This window comes from Ictidomys tridecemlineatus, chromosome 4, assembly GCF_052094955.1.
Source record: "Ictidomys tridecemlineatus isolate mIctTri1 chromosome 4, mIctTri1.hap1, whole genome shotgun sequence".
In the NCBI taxonomy this organism is placed as follows: Eukaryota; Metazoa; Chordata; class Mammalia; order Rodentia; family Sciuridae; genus Ictidomys; species Ictidomys tridecemlineatus.
Window position 1 is genome coordinate 65,528,151 of NC_135480.1, and position 24,133 is coordinate 65,552,283.

At 35.4% G+C, this 24,133-nt stretch overlaps 2 protein-coding genes, 1 non-coding gene and 1 pseudogene across 6 annotated transcripts in view; 1 reads left to right on the forward strand and 3 right to left on the reverse strand.

The window, feature by feature from the left end:
• Window positions 1-24,133, forward strand: part of Aqp11 (aquaporin 11) — a 99,005-nt gene that overhangs the window by 60,190 nt on the left and 14,682 nt on the right. Inside the window, exon 2 of one of the 2 annotated variants that reach the window (XM_078046732.1) lies at window positions 686-4,415. The exons of the other annotated variant lie outside the window; for it this stretch is intronic. Within the exon in view, the coding sequence (XP_077902858.1) occupies window positions 686-798 (113 nt within the window). The 3' untranslated portion in view covers window positions 799-4,415. Of the gene's footprint in view, window positions 1-685; window positions 4,416-24,133 lie in introns of those variants that run through there. 2 annotated transcript variants of the gene reach the window in all.
• Rsf1 (remodeling and spacing factor 1) overlaps window positions 1-24,133 on the reverse strand; it is a 160,138-nt gene that overhangs the window by 8,219 nt on the left and 127,786 nt on the right. For all 3 annotated transcript variants that reach the window (XM_005323239.4, XM_040284989.2, XM_040284988.2), the window contains 5 exons: window positions 14,738-14,792; window positions 13,676-13,785; window positions 5,892-5,959; window positions 4,560-4,767; window positions 2,733-2,953 (listed from right to left, as the gene is read on the reverse strand). In XM_005323239.4, coding sequence (XP_005323296.1) covers window positions 2,733-2,953; window positions 4,560-4,767; window positions 5,892-5,959; window positions 13,676-13,785; window positions 14,738-14,792 — 662 coding nt within the window. The remainder of the gene's footprint in view (window positions 1-2,732; window positions 2,954-4,559; window positions 4,768-5,891; window positions 5,960-13,675; window positions 13,786-14,737; window positions 14,793-24,133) is intronic.
• LOC120890095 (U6 spliceosomal RNA) lies at window positions 8,653-8,764 on the reverse strand. The gene has a single exon (XR_005734350.1). It is a non-coding gene; the product is annotated as a U6 spliceosomal RNA (small nuclear RNA).
• On the reverse strand, window positions 16,346-24,130 carry LOC120889659 (protein ZNF365 pseudogene; annotated as a pseudogene).

Genomic DNA, 24,133 nt, shown 5'->3' on the forward strand with positions numbered 1-24,133 from the left:
ACTCTCTCTTTAAAAAATAAAATAAATAAAAAAAATAAAATGAGTCACTCTGGGAGAGGTTTTTAATGGCAAGTCTTAAAAACATATCTTATTCTCAAGAAAATATTTAAAGGAAGAGAAAATGGGCACAGTGGCATACACATGTAATTCAAGGGACTCAGGAGACTGAGACAAGAAGACTGCTATCAAGGCCAGCATCAGCAACTTAGTAAGGGCCCTAAGCAACTTAGTGAGACCCTGCCTCAAAATACAAAATAAAAAGGACTTTGGATGTGGCTCAATGGTTAAGCACCCCTGGGTTCAGTCCGAGTACCACCGCCACCCCCCAAAAAGAACGCACATACACAGCAAGCATAGTAGTAGCACATGCCTGTTACCTCAGGGACATGGGAGGCTAAGGCAGGAGGATTAAAAGTTCAAGGCCAACCGTAGCAACTTAGTGACATTCTATCTCAAAATAAAAAAATAGAAAGGTCTAGAGATGTGGCTCAGTTGTGGAGAGGACCTAGGTTTAATCCCCAGTACTACAAGGGTGGGGGGGACAAAGAAAAAGAAAAGGGCTGGGACGTAGCTCAGTGATATAGGGCTTCTCTAGCATGTGCCCTCAGTCTGATCCCCAACAATGCAAAAAGAAAAGAAATGTATTCAATGTATTTTTTTATATTCCTTATTTTATTCAACCTAGAACAACCTGGTCGAGTACACAAGCTGCCACAACTGCTTTATGTGAACAGTCTACAGAATATTCTTCCTGATAATCTGCAGTTCCTGTCTTTGGCTACCCTCATAATAATATAACCCCCTAATCAAAGAAACTTCATAAGTCTATTCCAAAGAATTATACAATTGGAGTTACATTTTTAATTTTTCTCCATGTGGAATGAAATCCTGGTAAATACAGTACATAGAGCTGTTTATACTCTCAAAGCATTGCCAATACAATTGTTCTTGTCATTTCTGATCAATAAAACAGAGTGAGTATATGGCTTTCTGTCAGAGGTGCTTTCAGTAGTGCTTACAAATTCTACTGAGTTATTACATTCAATTTTACTGTTCTCTAATGGATTGCCAACATTTCAAAATAGCTACCCAATAGTTAGAAGTGATTTTCACTGGCCAAATCTGGGAAAACTGAACTTAAATACTGATAGTAATGTACTAAATCTACTCATTAAAATAAGAATTCAAAAATACACACTGATATAAATAAGGAAATATATAAACAAGGGAAAGTTCTTCCTCATGAACAATGACTAATAGATATAAAAGGAATAACAGTGCTGGAGAATCCTCAAAGGACTAAGACTAGCAGGTGAAACATTTGAAGTATATTTACACAGCATCAAAGTATCTTGCTACTAATTACTTATTAATTTTAAGGAAAAATAACATAAAGAAGCATGGGAGGCTAATACTTTGTGAGTTCCTGCCAAAAATGCATAACCTAAATCTGATCATAAGGAAACAAGAAAAACCAAACTGGGAGACATCTTATAAAATTACTAGTAGATATTCTTTTTAAATATCATGGTCAGAAAAGACAGATTTTGATGGATACTCCTGATTAAAGGAAACTAAAAAGACAAGAATAAATGGAACGTAAAGTCCAAGATCAAATTCTGGACAACAAAAAATCTATATACATAGAACAATATGGGATGCTAGATTAAGATTTGAATTAGTAACGTTAAAACTTCTAATTCTGATAACTGTGGGTATGTAAGAAAATGTCCTTGTTTTTCAGAAATAATCACTGATGAAGCATAATTTTGCCACTTAGGAGGTTTAGAAAAGATAAATAAATAAAACAAAATATACAAAGGATGGCCAGACCAAGGAAACAATATTCATGTCTGAGATACATCCCCTATAAGATGACAGCTACCTGTTTACCAATTCTATAAAGCATACCCCCTACCTTTCCTTTCAGCTGTTTTGCCTCTATTAATTCGTTAATAAATATAAGCATAATGTATAAAAACATAAGTCTCTGCTAAGTTGGAAAAACTACAGAATCACTGATTGTGGTATACATATTGGAGATAAATGGAATTCTCTCTTAAACAATTGAGTATCTGACAAAAATGTTCAACTTTTTGAGAATGATCCCAAGAAACACTATAAGGATAAAGGTTAGTCAATGGAAACAATGTGGCACCAAAAGGATTCATCACAATCCTAAATGAATTTAGTATGAAGTCAATACATAAATTTTCATATATTTTCTCAGATATGCTCTATGTGAAACACATAGTTACTAATCATAAGAAAAGAGCACAAGCTGGGCATGGTGGAGCACATCTGTAATCCCAGCAGCTGGGAGGCTGAAGCAGGAAGATTGTGAGTTCAAAGCCAGCCTTACCAACAGTGAGACACTAAGCAACTCAGTGAGACCCTGTCTCTAAATAAAATAAACAGGCTCAGTGGTCAAGTGCCCTCGAGTACCCCAAAATTCAAAAAATTAAAAAAGAAGGGGCTGGGGATGTGGCTCAAGCGGTAGCGCGCTTGCCTGGCATGCATGCGCCCCGGGTTCGATCCTCAGCACCACATACAAACAAAGATGTTGTGCCCGCCGAAAACTAAAAAATAAATATTAAAAAAAAAAATTGAAAAAATAAAAGGGCAAAGTTTTATCAGAAAGCTTAATTACAATTGTATAGAATTTTAAGAGCCCTTTACTCCTGAAGTCAAACAAACGTAGTAAGTTAGTATGATATGAATACAATCTTTACCAGAGTCTCTACTATTATCTTCAGACTCCTCCTCTTCGTCGTCATCAGAGTACTTTTTCTTTGGGGTCTTTCTTCGCAAACGCCTACTTTGCCTCATTGGTCGGGAAGGGTGTCGCCTCAATCTACGACTGCAGAAATCAGTGTCGCTGTCATCATTAGATGGTGGATCTTCTTCACTTTCATCTGGGTTTTCATCAGATACAACAAATTCATCTTGAGATCTGTCCAGGAAAGCCCAAATAAATTATGATAAAACACTAAGAACTGAGAACACATTTTTGAGTTCAAATTTTGGTGGGTCCATTGAAACATTAAGTAACATTTATGCAATATATCTGGATAATTTTATCAGTTTCTCGGGAAAACAAAATGTCATCTGTTCTCCTTTTAGGAGGGACTGAGATGATAAAGTGATGCTGATTTTTGTATATAAAATTACATTGGCCTCATGGATGTCCTCCGTGTACCTTTAAATTTGGCACATCAAAAGGGAACTCATGGGGTTGGGGTTGTAGCTCAATGATACAGCACTTGCCCAGCACATGTGAGGCACTAAGTTTGATCCTCAACACCACATAAAAAATAAATAAATGAAATTTTAACAGTCCATCTACAACTAAAAAAAAAGAAAAAAGTGAACTAATTATTTTCCAATCTACTCAGCTTCTGTCTCCCCAATAATCAAAACAAATACCTGATATTAATCCTAATTTTTCCCTTTTAATTTCTCACATCTAAAACATTCAGTGGTTTTTCATCATTTTCAGGACAAAGTCGAAACTTTCATGCATACCAAACAAAACACCCTTCATCTAGTTATTTTTAATTTTCTAAACACATCTCCAATAGGGCACTCTCTATTTTATCCTTGTATTCTTCCTATCCTGGGACACTAGATATTTCTCAGATATTCCATGATATTTTATGGCTTGCTGCCTGCAACACATGACTTCTTGGAATGCCTTCTTTTCTTATCCTGCTTCTAATGTCAAACTTGTTGATCTATCCAAATATTCTGTAAATTTGAGATCAAACTGTACTTTTACTGGGAGGTTTTCTCTGATGTTTTTGGGTTAATCCAACTGTCCTCTTTTCACTAATCTATATTTTCCTTATATTTTAGTAGCAGTCATGCAGAATGACTTTTTTGTGTGGGGGCTTTATATGTTTATTGTCTCCATTAACAATCTAAAAGGAGAAACTGCAGTATAGTTTTAATACCTATTCTGCAGAAGCATTCCCAGATTTTCCATACTGGATTACTTGTCCCAACCCCAACCTCTATGTCAAAAGAGGATATTTACTGATTATTTATTTCTCACATTTGACTTGATGACTTCCTCATGGACTTGGTAGGAGAAGGTAGCACAGTGGAACCTCAACAAATCTAAGTTCAATTACAGTTAATCAAATATAATTTTGAATATTAAACAAATAACCATAAATCTACTATCTATATCTATCTATCTATCTATCTATCTATCTATCTATCTATCTATCTATCTATTTAGTTGTAGATGGACACAGTGACACGATACCTTTATTTTATTTATTTTTATGTGGTGCAGAGGATCAAACCTAGTGCCTCATATGTGCTAGGAGAGCGTTCTACCCCTGACCACAACCCCAGCCCCATAAACCTAACTTTTAATTTTAATCTAATAAAAACCAAAATTCACGTTCTTCAATCTTCTCTAAATACCCTGAAAACAGAGATAATCTATGTTTGTGAAGAACAAAATCCCCATCACAATGTGGCCAAGTCTCACAGCTGGCTAGTCCTTTTTAAGCCAGTCAGAATGATGGGGTCTACGGCAGGCCACTTACCCATCACTGATCTTGAATTCATCTTCACTCTCTTCTTCATCCAGGTTGCTATCACTGTCCAGATCATTTAGTCGCCGGCGTTTCTTTCGTCGAGCAGCAGCTGCCCTCTGGGGTCGTTTATTTTCCTTTCTTTCTTCATCCAAAATAGTAGAGATGTCTTTCCCGCGGTGACCTGTGATGGTGGAGATATCTTTTCCTCGGCCAACTCCTAAAGGGGAAGGATAACTATATGTTTATTAAACCTTCCCCTTAATTTGCAGACTGTCCTTACTGTGTCTAACAGCTCTTCATTGGATTTCTGTCTTCTTATAAATGTGCAGATTTCTGCCAACTTCTACTGACAGAGCTTTTATCAGGATAGATTTAGTATTCATCCTACTGATCAAAAGTCCACAATGTAGAGAACCTCTTATTTATAATTCATGTACTGTGAAACTCACCTTTTCAGTGTGTAATTAAAAAGTTTTAATATAGTTATAACGTTGTACAATCATCATCTCTAATCAATTCCAGAACATTTTCGTCACCCCATAAAGAAACTTCATACTTAATTAACAGTCATCTAGGAAACTCTTCTTGAAAGCTATCTTTTGGATAAGGCTTAAAGAAAGAGACCAATACATATTTAAAAACACTGTTTGTAGGACAGGAAAAAAAAGTGGGCTAGGATATAAATAAAGCACACATTTCTAGAAAAGCTTCTTGACTTCTTAAGTTCCTTTACAAACAACCTATTTATTAATCCTTTCCAGAGTTTTCTTAATAATTAAATGGAAACCACAATGTTCCACATCAGAGCACCAGCAATTGGCTATATGGCACTTTCATAAAGTACCTTCAAATTCCTCTACATTAATGCCATCTTTTAAAGACTATGAAATTAGTATGCTGATTTTAATAGATGGACCCAGGAATGAAAAAAAATTTTTTAAATATCTTTTTTGTTGTTTATTTTTTTCTTTATAGATGGACACAATATCTTTATTTTGTTTATTTATTTTTATGTGGTGTTGAAGATTGAACCTAGTGCTTCACATGTATGAGGCAAGAGCTCTGTCACTGAGCTATAATAATCCTAGCCCAAGAGTAAAATTTCTGATGTATGGAGGAACATTAATATTTTGTGGTAGATCATAAAATAAAACAAAAATAATTAGTAAGATCTGAGTCTGTCCTCTGACACTGTCCATTTTGTATCTAAGACAGTTAAAATCATTAGTTATAGTGATACACATTAAGGTGGGGACTAAAAATTATGTTCAATGTCCTAATTTGGGCATTTGAATTAACTTGTTGGCAGTTATATGAAAAATTAAGAATGGTACAACATACCTCCTCCATCAGCCTCTTTGATATCATCTTCTATAGCTTCATCAATTGCTTCATCAAACTCATCAAATCTAAAACATAAAATGATCACATTACAGCCTGTCCTGGTGTTTTAAACTCTTAAAGATCATCTATACTAAATAATTAACTGTTTGTATCCCCACAAGCAGTAAAATCCTACCTACCAAGGTGATAGTATTAGGAAGTGAGGCCCTCATGAACAGGATTAATGTCCTCATAAAACAGGGCAGAAAGACCCATCGCCCTTTCCACCACGTGAAGCCACAGTGAGAAGACAGCCATTTAAGAGGAAGCAGGTGTTCACCAGACATGCCAGACCTTCTCTAGAGTCTCCTTGCCTTTTCTACCAGGTGAACACACAGCTAACAGGTACTATTTATAAACCCGAAAGTAGGCCCTCACCAGACTCAAAAATCTGCCAGTGCCTTGATCCTGAGCTTTCTATCTTCCAGAACTGTGAGATATAAATTTCTGTTGTTTACAAGCAGTTCAGGTATTTTGTATATTCCAGCACAATTGAACTATAACAGTATCAGAAAACAAAGAACTTTTTTTGCAATGCTGGGTAGATTAAACCCAAGGCCTCACATTGAAGCAAATGTACCTCCACTGCACTAGATCCACAACCTATTAAAAAATATATATAAAAGGACCAGATGGTATGTACACATTTTAGGGTTTTTTAGAGTATATGGTTTTTATAACCATCAACTCTGTCAGTGTAACACAGAAGCAATTACAGACAGTATGTTACATAAATAAATATGGATGTGCTCCAATTAAATTTTATATATACTGGTTTTTATATGTATATAATATTTTTTTTTAAAGAGAGAGTGAGAGAGGAGAGAGAGAGAGAGAAAGAGAGAGAGAGAGAATTTTTAATATTTATTTTTTAGTTCTCGGCGGACACAACATCTTTGTTGGTATGTGGTGCTGAGGCTTGAACCCGGGCCGCACGCATGCCAGGTGAGCGCGGTACCGCTTGAGCCACATCCCTAGCCCATATGTATATAATATTTATGGATGTTTTTTGTTCTTTTTTTCAACCATTTACAAATATAAACATGACTTATAGGTCATAGGCTTACAAAAATCTAGCAGCAAGCTGGATTTGACTTATAAGCCCACCCCCAGTAAAACAAATCATGTTAAGTAAACTGAACAAACTGTTTCACAAAAAATGTTAAATAGGCTTAATTATTATTATTATTGAAAAGTAGATCATTATTATTGTTATTACTTAAGTTCCGATACAGCTGATTAAAATTGTAGAACTAACTTAATGTACTTGTTCTAGAAGGGTTGTCCTCCGGTTTAAAGGAAAGGACCAAGGCTAAATGTTCCCTGGATTTCCTCCTTTCATTTTAGGGATCAGGTAACCAACAAGATGAAGTGACTTGTCCAAAACCATGATAAATATAGTAATTACTGGCTAGCCACATGAAGCTATTTCAGTTAATTAAATTTTAAAATTCCGTTCCTCATTAAGCTTATTTTAAGTACTCAACCATTACATATGGCTTACTGCTTGCCATACTGGACATGAAGGAAATATAACATTTCTACCATCACAGTAAATTGCAACAATAAGTTCTATTGGAGAGGGTAAGGATTAAAGAAAGGCACCTAGTAGATTAATAGCAATATCAAGACTAAAAGCTAAATATTTTGCCTCTGAGTTGCAAATACATACACACAAAAATACCCAAATTTATTTCAAAGGATTCACAAGTTTCAAGTTAGCTTCTACAACAATATAATTTTTAATGTCTGTGTATTGTCTAATCATATAAATACATAATAATTATAGTTAAAAACAGTTTATTTCCAATTTTCTTTCAGTTAGCATGCTCTGAAAAATATTACTGTAGCTATAGCTTGGTTTTTCCTTAAAATAAATTCTGAGAACTGGGAACAATGTTACACGCCTATAATCCTGGCAACTCAGGAGGCTGAGGCAGGAAGATCCTAAGTTCCAGGTCATCTTTGGCAATTTACTGAGACCCTGTCTTAAAATAGAAAATTAAAAACATCTGGGGATTTAGCTCAATGGAAAAGTGCCCTGGATACAATCACAGTACAAAAAAAAGACAAATTTTAAGAAAGAAAAAAAATCTACATATCCATCTATTGAGCTAATTAACAGATACAGATAAAGCTAGATGCAAAGTTAACCAAAATTAGTATTTGTCAAGGATATACAGAGGTTATAAAGTGGCATGACAATCTACTTTAAGTAACGTCTGCTTTCTTACTGAGAAACTGTTTTCTAATGCCATCAGAAACTTCAGACATTTGAGATGATACTACTAAGAATGAAATATCTAATTCTTATCTGAGGATCTAAGTCATTTTTAAAATTAATAAGCAGTCTTGCTCTACAACCTAGATGCAGGGTTTCAGATAATGGGTTTCTATGTATCTGCCTAAACTTCACTGATTCCAAGGCAACAGGATTCATGTAATCCATGTCTGAAACTGACCCCCTTTAGTATCTTCCTTTACTCTATAATTACTTCGTTTAAATTTCATCTAACCACCACCCTTCTTCAGAAGCCTATAACTATCTTTTCCCCTGTATGGTTAGAGACCCCTATGATGCCATTATGAAATTTTGTTGGACCGTACATTTCTTCCTGGTATTCTAAGATAATGTAATTGGTGTTAATGGCACACAAATTGTTTTAATAACAACCTTGAAGAGAATTTAAGTTATTTTCCTGTTCTAATTATTATTTTTTAAAATATGGAACACTTCATGAATTTGCATGTCATGTCCTCCTTGTACAAGAGCCATGGTGATCTTCTCTGTATCATTTCAATTTTAGTTTATATGCTGCCAAAGCAAGCACTTCCTATTCTAATTTTAATTTGACTACTGTATGAGCAAATATTTTTTCATGTTTATTGGTCATGTTGCAGAGTACTCATTTGGGTTCTTTGCCTGCCTAAAACCCCTACCCCAGTACTAGGGATGAAGCAGTCAGGATTTATTTACTACAGAGCTACATTCCTGGCCCTGCAATATTAAAGACCATATTTTTAAAAATTCTGAAATATGGTCTCACTAAGTTGCAAAAGCTGGTCTAAAAATTTCAATCCTCCTGTCTCAGTCTCCAAAGCCACTGGGATTATAGACATGCACTGCCACATACTGCTATTCCTTTGCCCATTCTGAATGCTAGTTTGTTCATCTTTTCTTACTGATTTGTAAAATTTTTGTGTATTAAAATTGTACCTCCTTTGGAACATGTTGTAATTTCCTTTTTTTGCAGTGCTGCGGATTGAATCCAGGGCCTTGCACATGCTAGGCAGTACTCTACCACTGAGCTACATTCCTGGCCCTGCAATTACTTCTATCAAACTGTACTTCCTTTTCAGTGTTTGCGCATATATATACATATATATTTAAAGTTTTTGGTTTGTTTAGTTGTAGTTGGACACAATACCTTTATTTTGTTTACTTATTTTTGGTGGTGCTGAGGACTGAACCCAGCGCCTTACACATGCTAGGCGAGCACTCTACTGCTGAGCCACAACCTCATCCACTATTTTTTTTTTTTTAAGTTTTGAGAAAGGAAAACTGACATCACATCTCTACTATATTCCTTGCATTTTGTTAAATTCATAAACCACTCCTTTTAAAGTCTAACTCCATGTTTGTCTGTATGTGCAATTGTCTGAGATTGTCTTATTTTAAAAACATTTATGTAACCAAATATCCTTTCCATTATTGTTTGTGCTTTTTATGGTATAATTTCAAAGCTGTTTTTACACTAGGGTGTAAGTAAGCCTTTTTAAAATTATTTTTAATAACTAGGTAGGGTATGAAAAATGCATCATGTAGTACATTCTATGCTAAAACACATAGTTTACCATAAGGTCCTATATTGCCATTACATAACTTTAGAGCCGAAATGAACCAAGATAAGGCAACAAAGACCAAAGAGCAATGGAACACTTAAAGATATATGGTCATTAAGTGCCAGAGTGAGGACTCTACTTTTAGTCTTCTGATCCTCAATTCAATGCTTCCTCTGGGTATTTTGATATGTCATACTCTTTGTTAGAAGCAATAAGAATCAGATAAACAATTATTAAATTATAGTAAGCAGTGATGTAATTCTAATAAAACAAATCTCTGCTTGATGTCCCAAAACACTGTTTGGTATTTCAGAGGCCACAATGGTAGTGAGGCATAATGATGCATGCTTTTAATCCCAGCAACTCAGGAGGCTGAGGCAGGAGGACTGAAAGTTCAAAGCCAGCCTCAGCAACTATACAACTTAGCAAGTCCTTGTCTCATAATAAAAAATAAAAGGGCTGAGAATATGGCTCAGTGGTTAAGTGCCCATGGGTTCAGTCTCTGATACCAAAAAAGGTGAGAAGAGAAAGAAAGGTATATAGCAACTTAAATATAATTTATCTATTATTTGGGTGAGGCAATGTGATTTAGTGGAAAGAATATTAGAGAGCAAACAATCAAAAGATAGGGTTCAGGGCTGGGGTTATGGCTCAATGGTAGAGCACTTGCCTAGTATGTATGAGGCCCTGAGTTCGATTCTCAGTACTACATATAAATAAATAAAATAAATGCATTGTGTCCATCTACAACTATCTCTCTATATCTAGCTATCTAGCTATATATTTATATATCTATATGTTTTTTAATATATATATTTTAAAGATACAGAAAAACAATGGAAAACCCTTTCTGGTATCTTTGGTAGCAAAAGATAAACCAGATTATATTATTTTTCTTTCCTTCTCTTTTTTGTTGTTTTGCTTCTGTTTTATTAGCAGGGATTAAACCCAGGGGTACTCAACCACTGAGCTATATCCTCATCCTTCTTTTTTTTTAAATTTTGAGACAAGGCTTCACTAAGTTGCTGAGGCTGGCGTTGAATTTGCAATCCTCCTTCGTCAGCCACCCAAGTAGTTGAAGTTACAGGTGAGTGCCTCTGCACCTGGTTATATTAATAATAATAATATTAACTGTGTATTTATAACACTATGTGTAGGAGACATGAGAATGTGTAAAATAGAAAAGGATGCAAACAGTGTAATGAGGGAGAGAAAATTTTTAAATAATTTTAATCACACAAAATACAATTACAAATGTTTTCAAATAAAAAACTGGTTGCTACAAGGGGGAGATTTGTTTTAAAAAAAGGTTAATAAGGTAAAAATGGAGGGAAATAAGAGGCAGAATAAACAACGTGCAAAAAGGGACTAGATGAATGCACAAGAGGTTAAGGAAAATGTTGATGGGATGGAGGACGAATGAAAGTTGAGATAAAACTATGCCAAGACTTCTAGATCTAAAGCTTTAATCTTTATCCCAAGAGCTATAAATATCCAATAAAGCATGTTAGGGAGAAGAGGAAGACATGAGTATATTTATGTCTGAAAAATATCACACTATATACTACAAAATACTGTGACTCTAAAGATGGGAGGTACTGGTACCAAAACAGGCGAGTGGACCAATGGTACAGAATAGAGGACACAGAAACCAATCCACAAAATTACAACTATCTAATATTAGATAAAGGGGCTAAAAGCATGCAATGGAGGAAGAATAGCATCTTCAACAAATGGTGCTGGGAAAACTGGAAATCTATATGCAACAAAATCAAAATGAATCCCTTTCTCTCACCATGCACAAAAGTTAACTCAAAGTGGATCAAGGAGCTTGATATCAAATCAGAGACTCTGTGTCTGATAGAAGAAAAAGTTGGCTCCGATCTACATATTGTGGGGTCAAGCTCCAAATTCCTTAATAGGACACCCATAGCACAAGAGTTAATAACTAGAATCAACAAACGGGACTTACTCAAACTAAAAAGTTTTTTCTCAGCAAGAGAAACAATAAGAGAGGTAAATAGGGAGCCTACATCCTGGGAACAAATCTTTACTCCTCACACTTCAGATAGAGCCCTAATATCCAGAGTATACAAAGAACTCAAAAAAATTAAGCAATAAGAAAACAAATAACCTAATCAACAAATGGGCCAAAGACCTGAACAGACACTTCTCAGAGGAGGATATACAATCAATCAACAAGTACATGAAAAAATGCTCACCATCTCTAGCAGTCAGAGAAATGCAAATCAAAACCACCCTAAGATACCATCTCACTCCAGTAAGATTGGCAGCCATTATGAAGTCAAACAACAACAAATGCTGGCGAGGATGTGGGGAAAAGGGTACACTTGTACATTGCTGGTGGGACTGCAAATTGGTGTAACAAATTTGGAAAGCAGTATGGAGATTCCTGGGAAAGCTGGGAATGGAACCACCATTTGACCCTGCTATTGCCCTTCTCGGACTATTCCCTGAAGTCCTTAAAAGAGTGTACTATAGGGATACTGCCACATTGATGTTCATAGCAGCACAATTCACAATAGCCAGACTGTGGAACCAACTTAGATGCCCTTCAATAGATGAATGGATTAAAAAATGTGGCATTTATACACAATGGAGTATTACTCAGCACTAAAAAATGACAAAATCATGGAATTTGCAGGGAAATGGATGGCATTAGAGCAGATTATGCTAAGTGAAGCTAGCCAATCCCTAAAAAACAAATGCCAAAAGTCTTCTTTGATATCAGGAGAGCAACTATAAACACAGCAGGGAGGAAGAGCATGAGAAAAAGATTAACATTAAATAGGGACGAGAGGTGGGAGGGAAAGGGAGAGAGAAGGGAAATTGCATGGAAATGGAAGGTGACCCTCATTGTTATACAAAATTACATATAAGAGGATGTGAGGGGAAAGGGAAAAAAAATCAAGGGAGAGAAATGAATTACAGTAGATGGGGTAGAGAGAGAAGATGGGAGGGGAGGGAGGGGGGCTAGTAGAGGATAGGAAAGATAGCAGAATACAACAGTCACTAGTATGGCAATATGTAAAAACGTGGATGTGTAACCGATGTGATTCTGCAATCTGTATACGGGATAAAAATGGGAGTTCATAACTCACTAGAATCAAATGTATGAAATATGATATGTCAAGAGCTTTGTAATGTTTTAAACAACCAATTAAAAAAAAAAAAGATGGGAGGTAAGAAATAAATACATGGCCTTCAGTCTCCACAGGTCCAGCTCCTGTAGTTTCTACCAGTCAGAGATCAAAATTATCTGGATAAAAAAATTGTGCCTATATTGAAATATATGGACTCTTTCCCCTATAATCATTCCCTAAAGGATACAGTAAAACAATAACTTATATAGCATTTAACTTGTATTCAGTATTTGGGTTTTTGATTGTTTTATGAGATGGGATCTCTAACATTGCCCAGCCTGGTCCTAAATCTTGGGCTCATGTGATTCTCCCACCTCAGCCTCCCCAGTAGCTGGGACTACAAGTGTATGCTACCATGCCTGCTTGTATAAGCACTCTAGAGATGATTTAACATATATGGGAAGATGTACACAGGTTACATACAAATACTATATTTTAACACATGAGACTAAGGATCTGTGGGTTAAGGTATCTTTAGAGGGTCCTGGAAAATTTCTTCTTTTATTATGGTGCTTGAAATGAAACAGAAATTCACACATGCTAGGCAACCGCTATACTGAGCTACATCGTTAGCCCAGGGTTCCTGAAATCAATACCCAGCACATATACATTTGCTAATAATCATTGTGATAAAGAAAGCATATGCTTCTGGGTCATGTTATTATTATAATTACCAATATAATTATAAAAACATTTTATGCCCTTTTCCTACAACCAATTCCATATATTGCATACCTGTAACTTATACACTTCCGTGTTCTTGTTGACCTCCTTTCAAGCAAGTTTGCTTTTGATTTTTTTGAATCTTTTTTCTTTTCTTCTTGATCTTCAGAAAAATCTGGCTCCTTTCAAAATATAAAAATACAGGTAAAACAAAACAAAATTCCTTGGGATTAGCAGTGTTGTAATCAATATCTAGGTGACACATGTGAAAGGTCTGAAAAAAATTTGACATTATCCTGCCCAAAATGAATATAAACAGCAACATTAATTGTACAGGCATAAAAAGGAATACTAGTGGTGAAAGGATGAAAATCTTCTGTATGAAAATTCTTCTACTTATTTTGAGTTTGTAATTGCCTGTTTTAAAACTATCAGGATGAAGTTTTTCCACTGGTACAGTCTTTTAACCAATTAAATTTGACACACAGAAAACACCTAATAGGTATGTATGCTGAATGAGTAAAGTAATTGATTTAAAAGAAAGGGGTGATGCTGAAAGAAAATAACTTCACAGTCTGTGATTTAATTAATTAAGTCTGAATGAAACTGCTTATCAAATGAGTAAAGGCTCTTCATTTCAAAAGAGAAACCATGTTCCATCTACTCAACAAGAGATACTCTTCTTCATTATACATTATTAAATACAAAGTGATAAACCTTCAAAGAAACCAAATTGCATCAATATAAATTAAAGTGTTCAATAATGCTAAAAAGCAGGAAATTAAAAACCCAATCACCTCGAACTATTCTTCAGTACATTACATAAATAACATGAAAACATATACAAAAATTATCTGATTTGGGTAAAAACAATGGAACATAAAACCCCAAGCAATGAACTTCCAATTTAGCTTTAATAAATCACATTTTTGGGTTATCTGCACATATTTTTATTTCAATCACGATCATAGTTAATTTATTTAGTGTTTTAAATTTAATTTTTAACAACATATATATTTATATATATAATATATATATTATATATTTAAAACTAGCCCCATTACAAAAATGAGTTAAATTTTAGAACAATTAAGCGCATATCTTCTTTGAAAATACTGTAAGCAAGAAACTTACTTGTGGAGGAATGATGTTTTCAATACTGATACCCACGTACACCAAGCGTTCTTTCCTTTAAGTAAAAAACACAAAATAAGATTTGTGGAAAAAAATTATGAAAATATTGCTAATGCAGACAATAAAACTAGAATTTCATGATAAGTAGAGGCTATATCACAGACATATTTATTATTAACACAACTTCAGAAAGGGATAAAATCTATACTTTTAGAACTGACTTATACTTGTTTTGGTGTGAGGTATTTTTTTTTTTTAATTTGTTCTAATTAGTTGTACATGACAGTAGAATGTATTTTGACACATCATACACAAATGGAGTATAACTTCTCTTTCATCTGGTTGTATATGACGGAGTTCATGTAATGTCTGATTCATTCTATCATTCCTACACCTATGCCTCCTCTCCTCTTTACACTCACCTGTTGCATCCAAAATACCACAATTCTCTGTCTCCTTATTGTGAATTAGCATCTGTATATCAGATAAAACATCCAGCTTTTGGTTCTTTGGGATTGGCTTATTTTGCTTAGGGTAATATTCTCCAGTTCCATCCATTTAATGACAAATGTCATAATTTCATTCTTCTTTGAGGGTAAATAATATTCCATGTGATACCACAGTTTCTTTATCCATTCATTTGTTGAAGGGCACCTAGGTTGGTTCCCTAGTTTAGCTATTGTGAATTGAGCTGCTATAAACATTGATGTAGCTGTTCACTGTAGTATGCCGATTTTATGTAGAATTGACTTATTCTATTGAAATAAACCTTATAACTGAAATAGAAAAGGAAGCTTTGTCAAGAGTCACGCTGTGACCTGATATCATTAAAAAAGAATTGTGTATAATAAAACCATATCAAAGTCCCAGTGAATGACACTAATACCACTCAATTCTTGCTATAGAAAAGAGAAAGAGCAATGCAGACATAGGCTCTAAATTCTCCAGTGCCACAACAGAAGATACCTTTGGAGCCATAATATGAGGATATGAAACACTAATGACATCTCCACAGTTTTATTTCCAACAAATCTTTGTTGATTTTAATTCAACAAATATTACATTACAAACAGATATATATAACAGGTGCATTCTCTGGTTCTCCCTAAAGTTAATCCAGTTCAATAAGGATAGCTGAATTCTGATATGCCAGGGTGTATTAGTGAACTAAACAGTAACCATTCTTCCTCTCTTGTAATCTCTCTTCTGAAAGGAAGTTAATGTATCTGCTTGTCTGGGTCCTTTAGCTTTTATGCTCTAGAAACCCTTGACCCTGTTTATAGGAATCTCAGAGAGAGGTTATGAAGCTATTAAATAAAAACTGGCATGTTATGAAAACGATAAAATGATTTTTTAAAAAAGCCTGATAAAAATACAATTAAGTAATAACTAGGAAAGACAAGAACAGTACTAACTGGACTAAACAGGGAATACTTTATGACTTGAACTATCTCTGTTATTAAATATATATGACATATTACCAGTCCTTACAATAACCATGTTTATTGAAATACCAGTTCTCTCCTTTATGGGTCAAAATTTCTGCTTTACCTTGGCCCTGTCTCTCTGAAGAAAATTTACTTATTGATTGATATATTGATTTATTAATTTTGTGGTACTGGGAATTGAACCCTAGGTCTCACATATGCTAGACAAATACTGAGCTATATCCCCAACCCAAGTTTTAAACTTTTATTTGAGCTGAGGACAAGCTAAATTGCTCTGACTGGTTTCAAATTGTGATCCTCCTGCCTCAGCCTCCCAAGTAGTTGGGATTATAGATTGGCAACACTTTTCCATGCCCTAAAAAAAATCTGTTCACACTCATTATATTTGATCAAGATTTATGTCAGGCTTGGGAATCCTTAGGTAAGTAAGAGTTCCTGCAATCATTTTGTACTCTAAATCCAACAATTCTCATTTTTTTCTTCTTTTTTTTCTTGTTTAGTCAGAAATATACCTTTTATTTCAGTAGAACTCTACCCATTGTCCATTACTTTACTTTATGTCCTTACTTTCCTCTTGACCTGGTGTACATTCCCTGTTCCATCATTAAAAATACTCCATTGGGATCAAGAACTCAAAGCTAGCCTCAGCAAAAGTGAAGCACTAGCAACTCCATGAGACCCTGTCTCTAAATAAAATACAAAATAGGGCTGGAGATGTGGCTCAGTGGTTGAGCGCCTCTGAGTTCAATCCCTGATACTACCCCCTCCTGCCAAATACTCCTTTGCATACACTTTCAAATTCCTTGTCTCTTTCTATCTTTCCCTTTTGTTATATTATATGGAAAATTCCAACCCTGATTAAATTCAACTCTCTGTTAGCAAACTACTAGTAATAATACTCTGGAAACACAGAGATGTCTGAATTCCAAATAATACCAAGCTCTGGAAGAGACCATTATAAAATAGAGTAGATTTCACAGAGCATCACACTCCATATCTCCGATAGTTGCAAGCTAGTCACTAAATATTCATTGACATGTCCCTCTTTTCCACTAGACTATAGAGCCCATTAAGGTAGAGATTACATTATACCCTTCATGGTGAATATACTGCATGGCATGAAGCAGATACCCATTAAATGAAATCCAACAATATTTTATAATTGAAGCAACATATCCTATTGTATATAAGGCCTTTGTCAAAACAATCTTCACCAGACTTTTGCATGTATAAATAGCATAAGCATTACAGACTTCCAAAGAATAAGCAGATATAATCTGAGTATCAGACAGAACTCTTAGTGGTTTATATTCTTGGCTTTTAGAAAGAAGACATTCTCTTCTAAGCCCTTAATGGGTGAGCTTCAGGACGTGGGAAAATTGTTCATTTCTAGAAGGACAGGCAGACTTCAGAAAGATTGAGACTGATAAAAAATAAGTTACTATTTAATTTGAAGAATTTTTAGATTTTTCTAAGTTACAAAAAAACAGAAGAAACTCTGCACATCAAAATATATCTAATAATTTTATGCAGAACTATTCTTCATTTTTGAAAATGTCCTTAGAAAATGTTATAAATATTTGAAAAACTAGTTGTTTATACAAATAACCCTTGGTTTCTAAATTCAAAGATATTTAGACAACTAAGTTTAAAAAGTTAAACACTATCTCTAAATCAGTTTTGGAGATTAACTTGCCTTTAAATGAAGTAGCATCCTCTATGACCTGGACAGCTCAAATTGAATTGTGAAAAAAAAAAAAAAAGCTAAAGTTAATGTTGTGGAGGCTGAAATTTATTAAATTTCACTTTGGATTATAGAATTAGCTAATTTAAGGCAAACTAAAATTTGAAAAGCAGACAATGAGTCAAAGGACATAAGTTTAAGAGGTGAAAAATTAAAATACTAAGACCAATCAAAGGGCACTGTTTAGATATTCTCATCCTATATGAGTAAACAAATGGGCACTGAGTCCTATAAATTAATCCTCTGAATGTATCTCCAACATGTCTACCTTACTATCCCCTACTACAGGCCTCAGAGGCTCTCATAAACTCTCTCTGCAGCGCCCAAACTGTAATTCCAACTTCTGTTACCAGAGCATTTTTTTTCTTCTTTTTTTCTTGTTTAGTCAGAAATATACCTTTATTATCATATTTCATAATCTAAAAGCTTCTTTTAAAATTCTGATAACAGAATATTTCAACTTCTGCACAACGGACTGGACCTGCAGAATACTGGAAAACAGTTTCTAAGCAACCTGAACTTTATAGATAAGAATCTGTAATTTAGTTTGGAAAGAAAGAAAAAAACAGTTCAAATCAATATTTCTCCACTGTAAGTCAATTTATTCTTCAGTTATACTTTGAACATGTTTTCCTAGAAACTTTGGTGAATTCTCCAAAAAAGCGACTGCCTCAAGTATAAGGTTAACTTCTCAGGGAGATAAGAAAGAGATCTTAAAATAGGACATAAAAGAGACATGACACACAGCTTAAGCCTTGGCATGTAAATAGAGTATCCCTCTGAATAAGCCATCTCCCATATTTCAATAGTAAATTATGTCTTGATGTAAGCTTAACATACATAACACATTTCCTTGTATGGGGGTCAGACTTTAGCTCAAACTTAAAAGCAAAAATTTTAGCCAGGCGGAGTGGCACACTTCTGTAATACCAGCAGCTTACTTAGGAGGCTGAGGCAGGAGGATCACAGGTATATATATATATATTTACTCTTTTAGTTTTAGGTGGATACAATATCTTTATTTTATTTTTATGTGGTGTTGAGGATCAAACCCAGTGCCTCGCGCATGCCAGGCAAGTGTGCTACCACTTGAGCCACATCCCCAGCCCTGGATCACAGTTTTAAAGCCAATCTCAGCAACTTAGTGAGGCCCTAAGCAACTTAGTGAGACCCTGTATCTAAATAAAAAATACAAAGGGGCTTAGGGATGTGGCTCAGTGATTAGGCGCCCCTGAGTTGAATCCCAGGTACAAAAAAAAATTTTTTTAAATATGATAAATCTCAAATTATTTGTCTCATGTAATGTATATAGATTATGAAATTATGGTGCTTTCTGAAGCTCACTGAATACCACTGTCAAAGAGAGATGCCATGTCCTCTTAGCAGGTTAAAGGAACATTAAAATTACTAGCTACTTTAAATGAAACAAAAATCTGGCTACAGCATTTTTTTTTTTAAGTTCTTGTCTTTGTATACACATTATGGGACAAAGAACATGCACTATAACTAGCAAGTCATTTTTTAGTATGGAAAAGCTAACGTGCAACCATGGTCCAAGCATCAATATTAGATAACTTTGGAGGAAATTAAGTGTCCAAATAAATGATACTACAATGTTTGCTTAAACAGTGATGTTCACAGCAGTATTTTTTTTCCCCACTTAATAGCTACCTACATACCAGACGAACTGTCTACCCCATAAGCCAAAGGTCAAAGTGAACACTCAAAAAAATCAACATTGCCATTATCACAAGTTTAAAATACTTAAAATGAGGAGTAACAGTTTTCAGTTTATTGGCATTTTAAGTAACTGCTTTATTACTTACTTTTTTTTTTTTGGTGCTGGGGATTGAACCCAGGGCCTTGTACATGTGAGGCAAGCATTCTACCAACTAAGCTATATACACAGCCCCTATTACCTACTTTTAATATACTGCTAATCCAATGCTTACTGCAATAACAATCATAATTCTACTATTGTTAATTAGATTGTAGTTTTAATGTTTTAAAATAAGAGAATTCAACTTACAAACCTATATAGTTTTAAACCAATAGTTTTAATTACCTACCACAAACACACACTTTCTCTATGTAGATTTAAAAATAAATTATTAACATAGCTGACTATATATACAGTTTGCATGTGCTTTATATATATGTGTATATATTTGTGGACATAATTGCTCTTGTTTCCAGAACAATGTCAGCACTTGAAAACTCTGCACAAGACCTGATGGCATTGAAAAATTTATGGGAAAAAAATATGGAAATTCATTCTAGAAGAAAATTTTAAAGCAGGAGATTCTCAAAAAAAAATAGTTTTTTGTGGAAACAAAAGCTATTTTGGGAAGACAGTATTAGATTCTGGATCCTATATGCATTACTTAGTTCAGAAATTATGTTAATGCTTTGAACAACTAATAATAAAAAAAATTTTTTTAAAGAAATTATGTTAGAATACACTGTACAGGAGAACCCCAGATACTTGGTTAAAAGGTAAGAAAGTATATTTTACTCATCAAAGGGCAAAGCAGCAGGAGGCAAAAGGAGCCGCTGGCTGGAAAACTTAAGCCAGCAAAAAGAAAGTCATGCCCACAGTTAATAGAGAGCAAGCTGCTGATACTACCAGGGAAGAGGGTCTAAGGCTGCAATGCTTCCAAGATGGTCCCAGTGCATTACATGTGCCATGTACTGTCATGCCAAGTGCTCAGAGGCTTCACCAATGATGGGTGCTGATCAAAAGAGTTTTACCACCCTCCAAAATGATACCACAGAAACAGTTATTAGGACAGAGGCTGGCAACATGGTCAAAGGGTGCAGATTACTCAGCTAAAGAAGACTGCACAGATATGCCAAAGATTTGAGTAAACATACATCTATGGACATAAAAAACCTGAATCAAACTAACAAACTGAAAAGCAATCTGTCAAATGAAAACTGAAATCTGACTGAACAAGTCCCTTATGCAACCTAAAGAGTAAAATCTTGACCAGTAGAAAACTCCAGAGAAACAGAAATCTTACTTTGTTTGCTTTCAAATTAATTGAGAAGGTTAGATACAAACAAAAAAATCTTTAATTCACTGCTATTAACAGAACTTTTTCATTCCTTGCCTCACATTTTAGAAGGCAGTGGGCACAGATGAAATTTCTTCTAGTGTCTGACATCTTATGAGGCCCCAGGCCTGAGTATTAATGACCAATGCACAAGGGGTCCAGGTGCCAGGACTACTGAAGACTGGGTCAATTATTTCAGCAGCTGGAGCTTTGTTTTACTAAAACTTTAAGATAAGGTTGTTCCTTCTCAGTGTTCTTTTTGTAATTTTTTATTGCTTTTAAGAGGATGTTATAATAAAATTTTGGCTGAGATTCCCCTTTGTTAAATTCTGGTTAATTTAGTTGCTTATGTGCATCACGATCTTTGCTTTTCCAATGTCTTACTGTGTGATGTGCCCAAAAGGACAGTATCACTGGTCCCTGAAACAACATTCCCCAAAGGCAAGAGATGATGGTCCTGAGCCACCCCCCTTTTAGATGATGTTCACTATCATTGTTGGTTTTTTTTTTTTTAAAGCCATTTGGGGCTTGATGTTGTTTTTCTGGCTAAGCCTCAGAAACTCCCCTTTCTTGGGCAATCTACATGCTGGTCCTATCGTCCTTGATGGAAATGGGTTTTGAGATCGGGGTGGCTACACACAGAATGTGGGTACCCTTGGGTTAGGCATTAGGATTTCTTATTTGAAGAGAGATCTGTAAGCGTATGCTCACTGATGACACAGCTTTGGCCTGAGGACTGGCTTTGGTCGTACTCTGATTTCCCACTAGTTCTACCCACTGCAACAGATTCTTAAGTAAAGTCCTGGAGCTGAGCTTTCCCTTGAACCTCCTTTTCAGCTGCTGCTTCTTCTTCCTTCCTAAGAAGCTCCTCCTCTGCTTCTGTCAGGCGATGCCTCAGTGCAGTGACCATGGCCACATCCACTTGTCTGTTCAGGGCCCTCTCCCATCTCTGAACTTACTGCTTTTTCTGAATCTGCTGCATGGACTTACAAAAGTTCAGCAGTTTTCTGGGCCAACTCTTTGGTGAGTTTATCGATTCTCTTTCTTTCTTGCTTGCTCTTTCTCCTATCCACAGCCTCAGTGACTCAATTGAATTTTTTTCTGACATGTGCCTCAAAAGAGGCTTTTGTGTCTGAGGTGAGAAGTCCAGGACTCGACTGTGGCCCATCCAGTGAGTCTGCACCTATCCACAGCAGCACAGGTCTTCATGTTTGACACTGGCCTCCCTGCCACCACCTCAAATAGCTTTCAATCCTTCGAGTATTCATGTGAAATGCTGTATAAGTTAACATAGCTTGGTTTCTGCTTTATCAATTGCCGTGGCTCTTCAATTTTCCCTGTTTCAGGAGTTTGGAGGAAGTGAGTAGTAGTTCCATGGTAAGAAGTTGCATTTTGTCAGAAGTGGTATTTCTTCCTAACTGTGACTAAATTCCAGATGGGCCCTCAAGGACAACAAACTTCTGAATATGGTATGGTCTCCACACCTCGGGCAGCAGAATGTCAGGCACACCACAACATTTTCAAAGGACATATGTGCTCTCTGTCTCTTGCTATGCAAAGCCCTACACCACCTCAGGACTCTGCCAGCAAGAAGGCCATTCTTACTACAGAATGATTGACTCCAGATATTTCTTCTCAACTTTAGGTCTCCAGAACCATGAGCCCAAATAAATATTTTTTTTAAGTTAAAAAAAGATAAATAAAAGACTTTTCTAATGCATTACTCTAAAAGTCCCAACTTCTTGCTAATGTCGCCTCAAACACAGGCGCTAATGCTGCGGGAACCAAGCAATTTTTAGCAGAACTGTAAATCAGGCTGACCTGGGGCCCACTCCCAAACCCTGTACACCCCAGTAAAAGGACAAGCAGTGTCCAAGGTGGAGCATGGTGTAGGCCAGCCAGTGAGGCAGCGCATCCAGGGGCAGGAGGTAGGTCCTGGGCCCTGGCCTGCCACTCTGCCAGTGCTGTCCTACCAGAGCATTTTCTGAAATAAATAACCACATACCATCTTTGATGGTTCCCCCACTGTCTATAAAGAATACTTCAAAGTCCCTACCCAGGAATGTAAGGCTGTTTGCAATTTAGACTTACTCTGCTTTAAGAGGTATATCTCCCCTACCACTCTCCTACCCTGACTTCTACTTTGTCTTTACTCATGTTTTGTACTCACGGCTTTGGAATACCTCTTCTTTACGTGTTCAACTATATAATCCCAATTTATCTTCCAAGGCTTTCCCTGATAACTCCAACTCCTAAGATTACTAAATTGCTCCTCCACAATGTTCTTATATTATTTTGAATATATCTTGATTTTTTTATTTTAGTGTATTTATACATTATTTATTTAATGATTCATACATCTGTATTTTCTGATATGATTTGAGTTCCATGTAAACAAGAGCTGTCTTACTTACCTTTTCTCTTCAGTTTGGTACACAATAGGTGCAAATGAATTATATACCTACTCTTTTGATTCTAAACAGTCTTTTAAATATTAGATCATGTTAAGTCTTACTTCCTCCAAGAAACTTTCTTTCACTGCTTTGGACCTCAGTGTAGTGGCATAATGAAAATGGAGTCATCTCTTTTATATTCAGTACATGGTTCAACCATTAAATGTTAATTATTTGGCATTGTTAATTAAGTGTTACTTGCCCACCCAAAGAGATGCACATGAGTAACTAAGTGATAGGGCAGTTCTTGTAATTTTCTTATGTTCACTATAATACTTGGGCTAATATTTATTCATGGTGGGTTCTGAGACATACTCTAGATAAGGGATTGGCAAACTTTTCTATGAAATGACAGACAACACGTTTCAAAGGTGGAGAGTCATTAGATCTTTACTGCAATTTATAACTGCTTTTGTAGAGCAAAAGCGGATACAGACAAACTTTAGTTGTGGACAAAGAAATGTGAATGTCATTTAATTTTCATGTGTCATAAATATGATTTAATTTTTAATTTTTTCTCAACCATCTAAAAACATAAAAATCATTCTTGATAGGTAACACCAAAACAAGGAGCAGGACAGATTTGACCCACAGGTCACAGTTTGCCAATCTCTGCTCTAGATAGATGCATTCATCTATACTATAAGACAATTCAGTTGTCAAATACCCAAGAGAAACATTAATGCATTTATCGA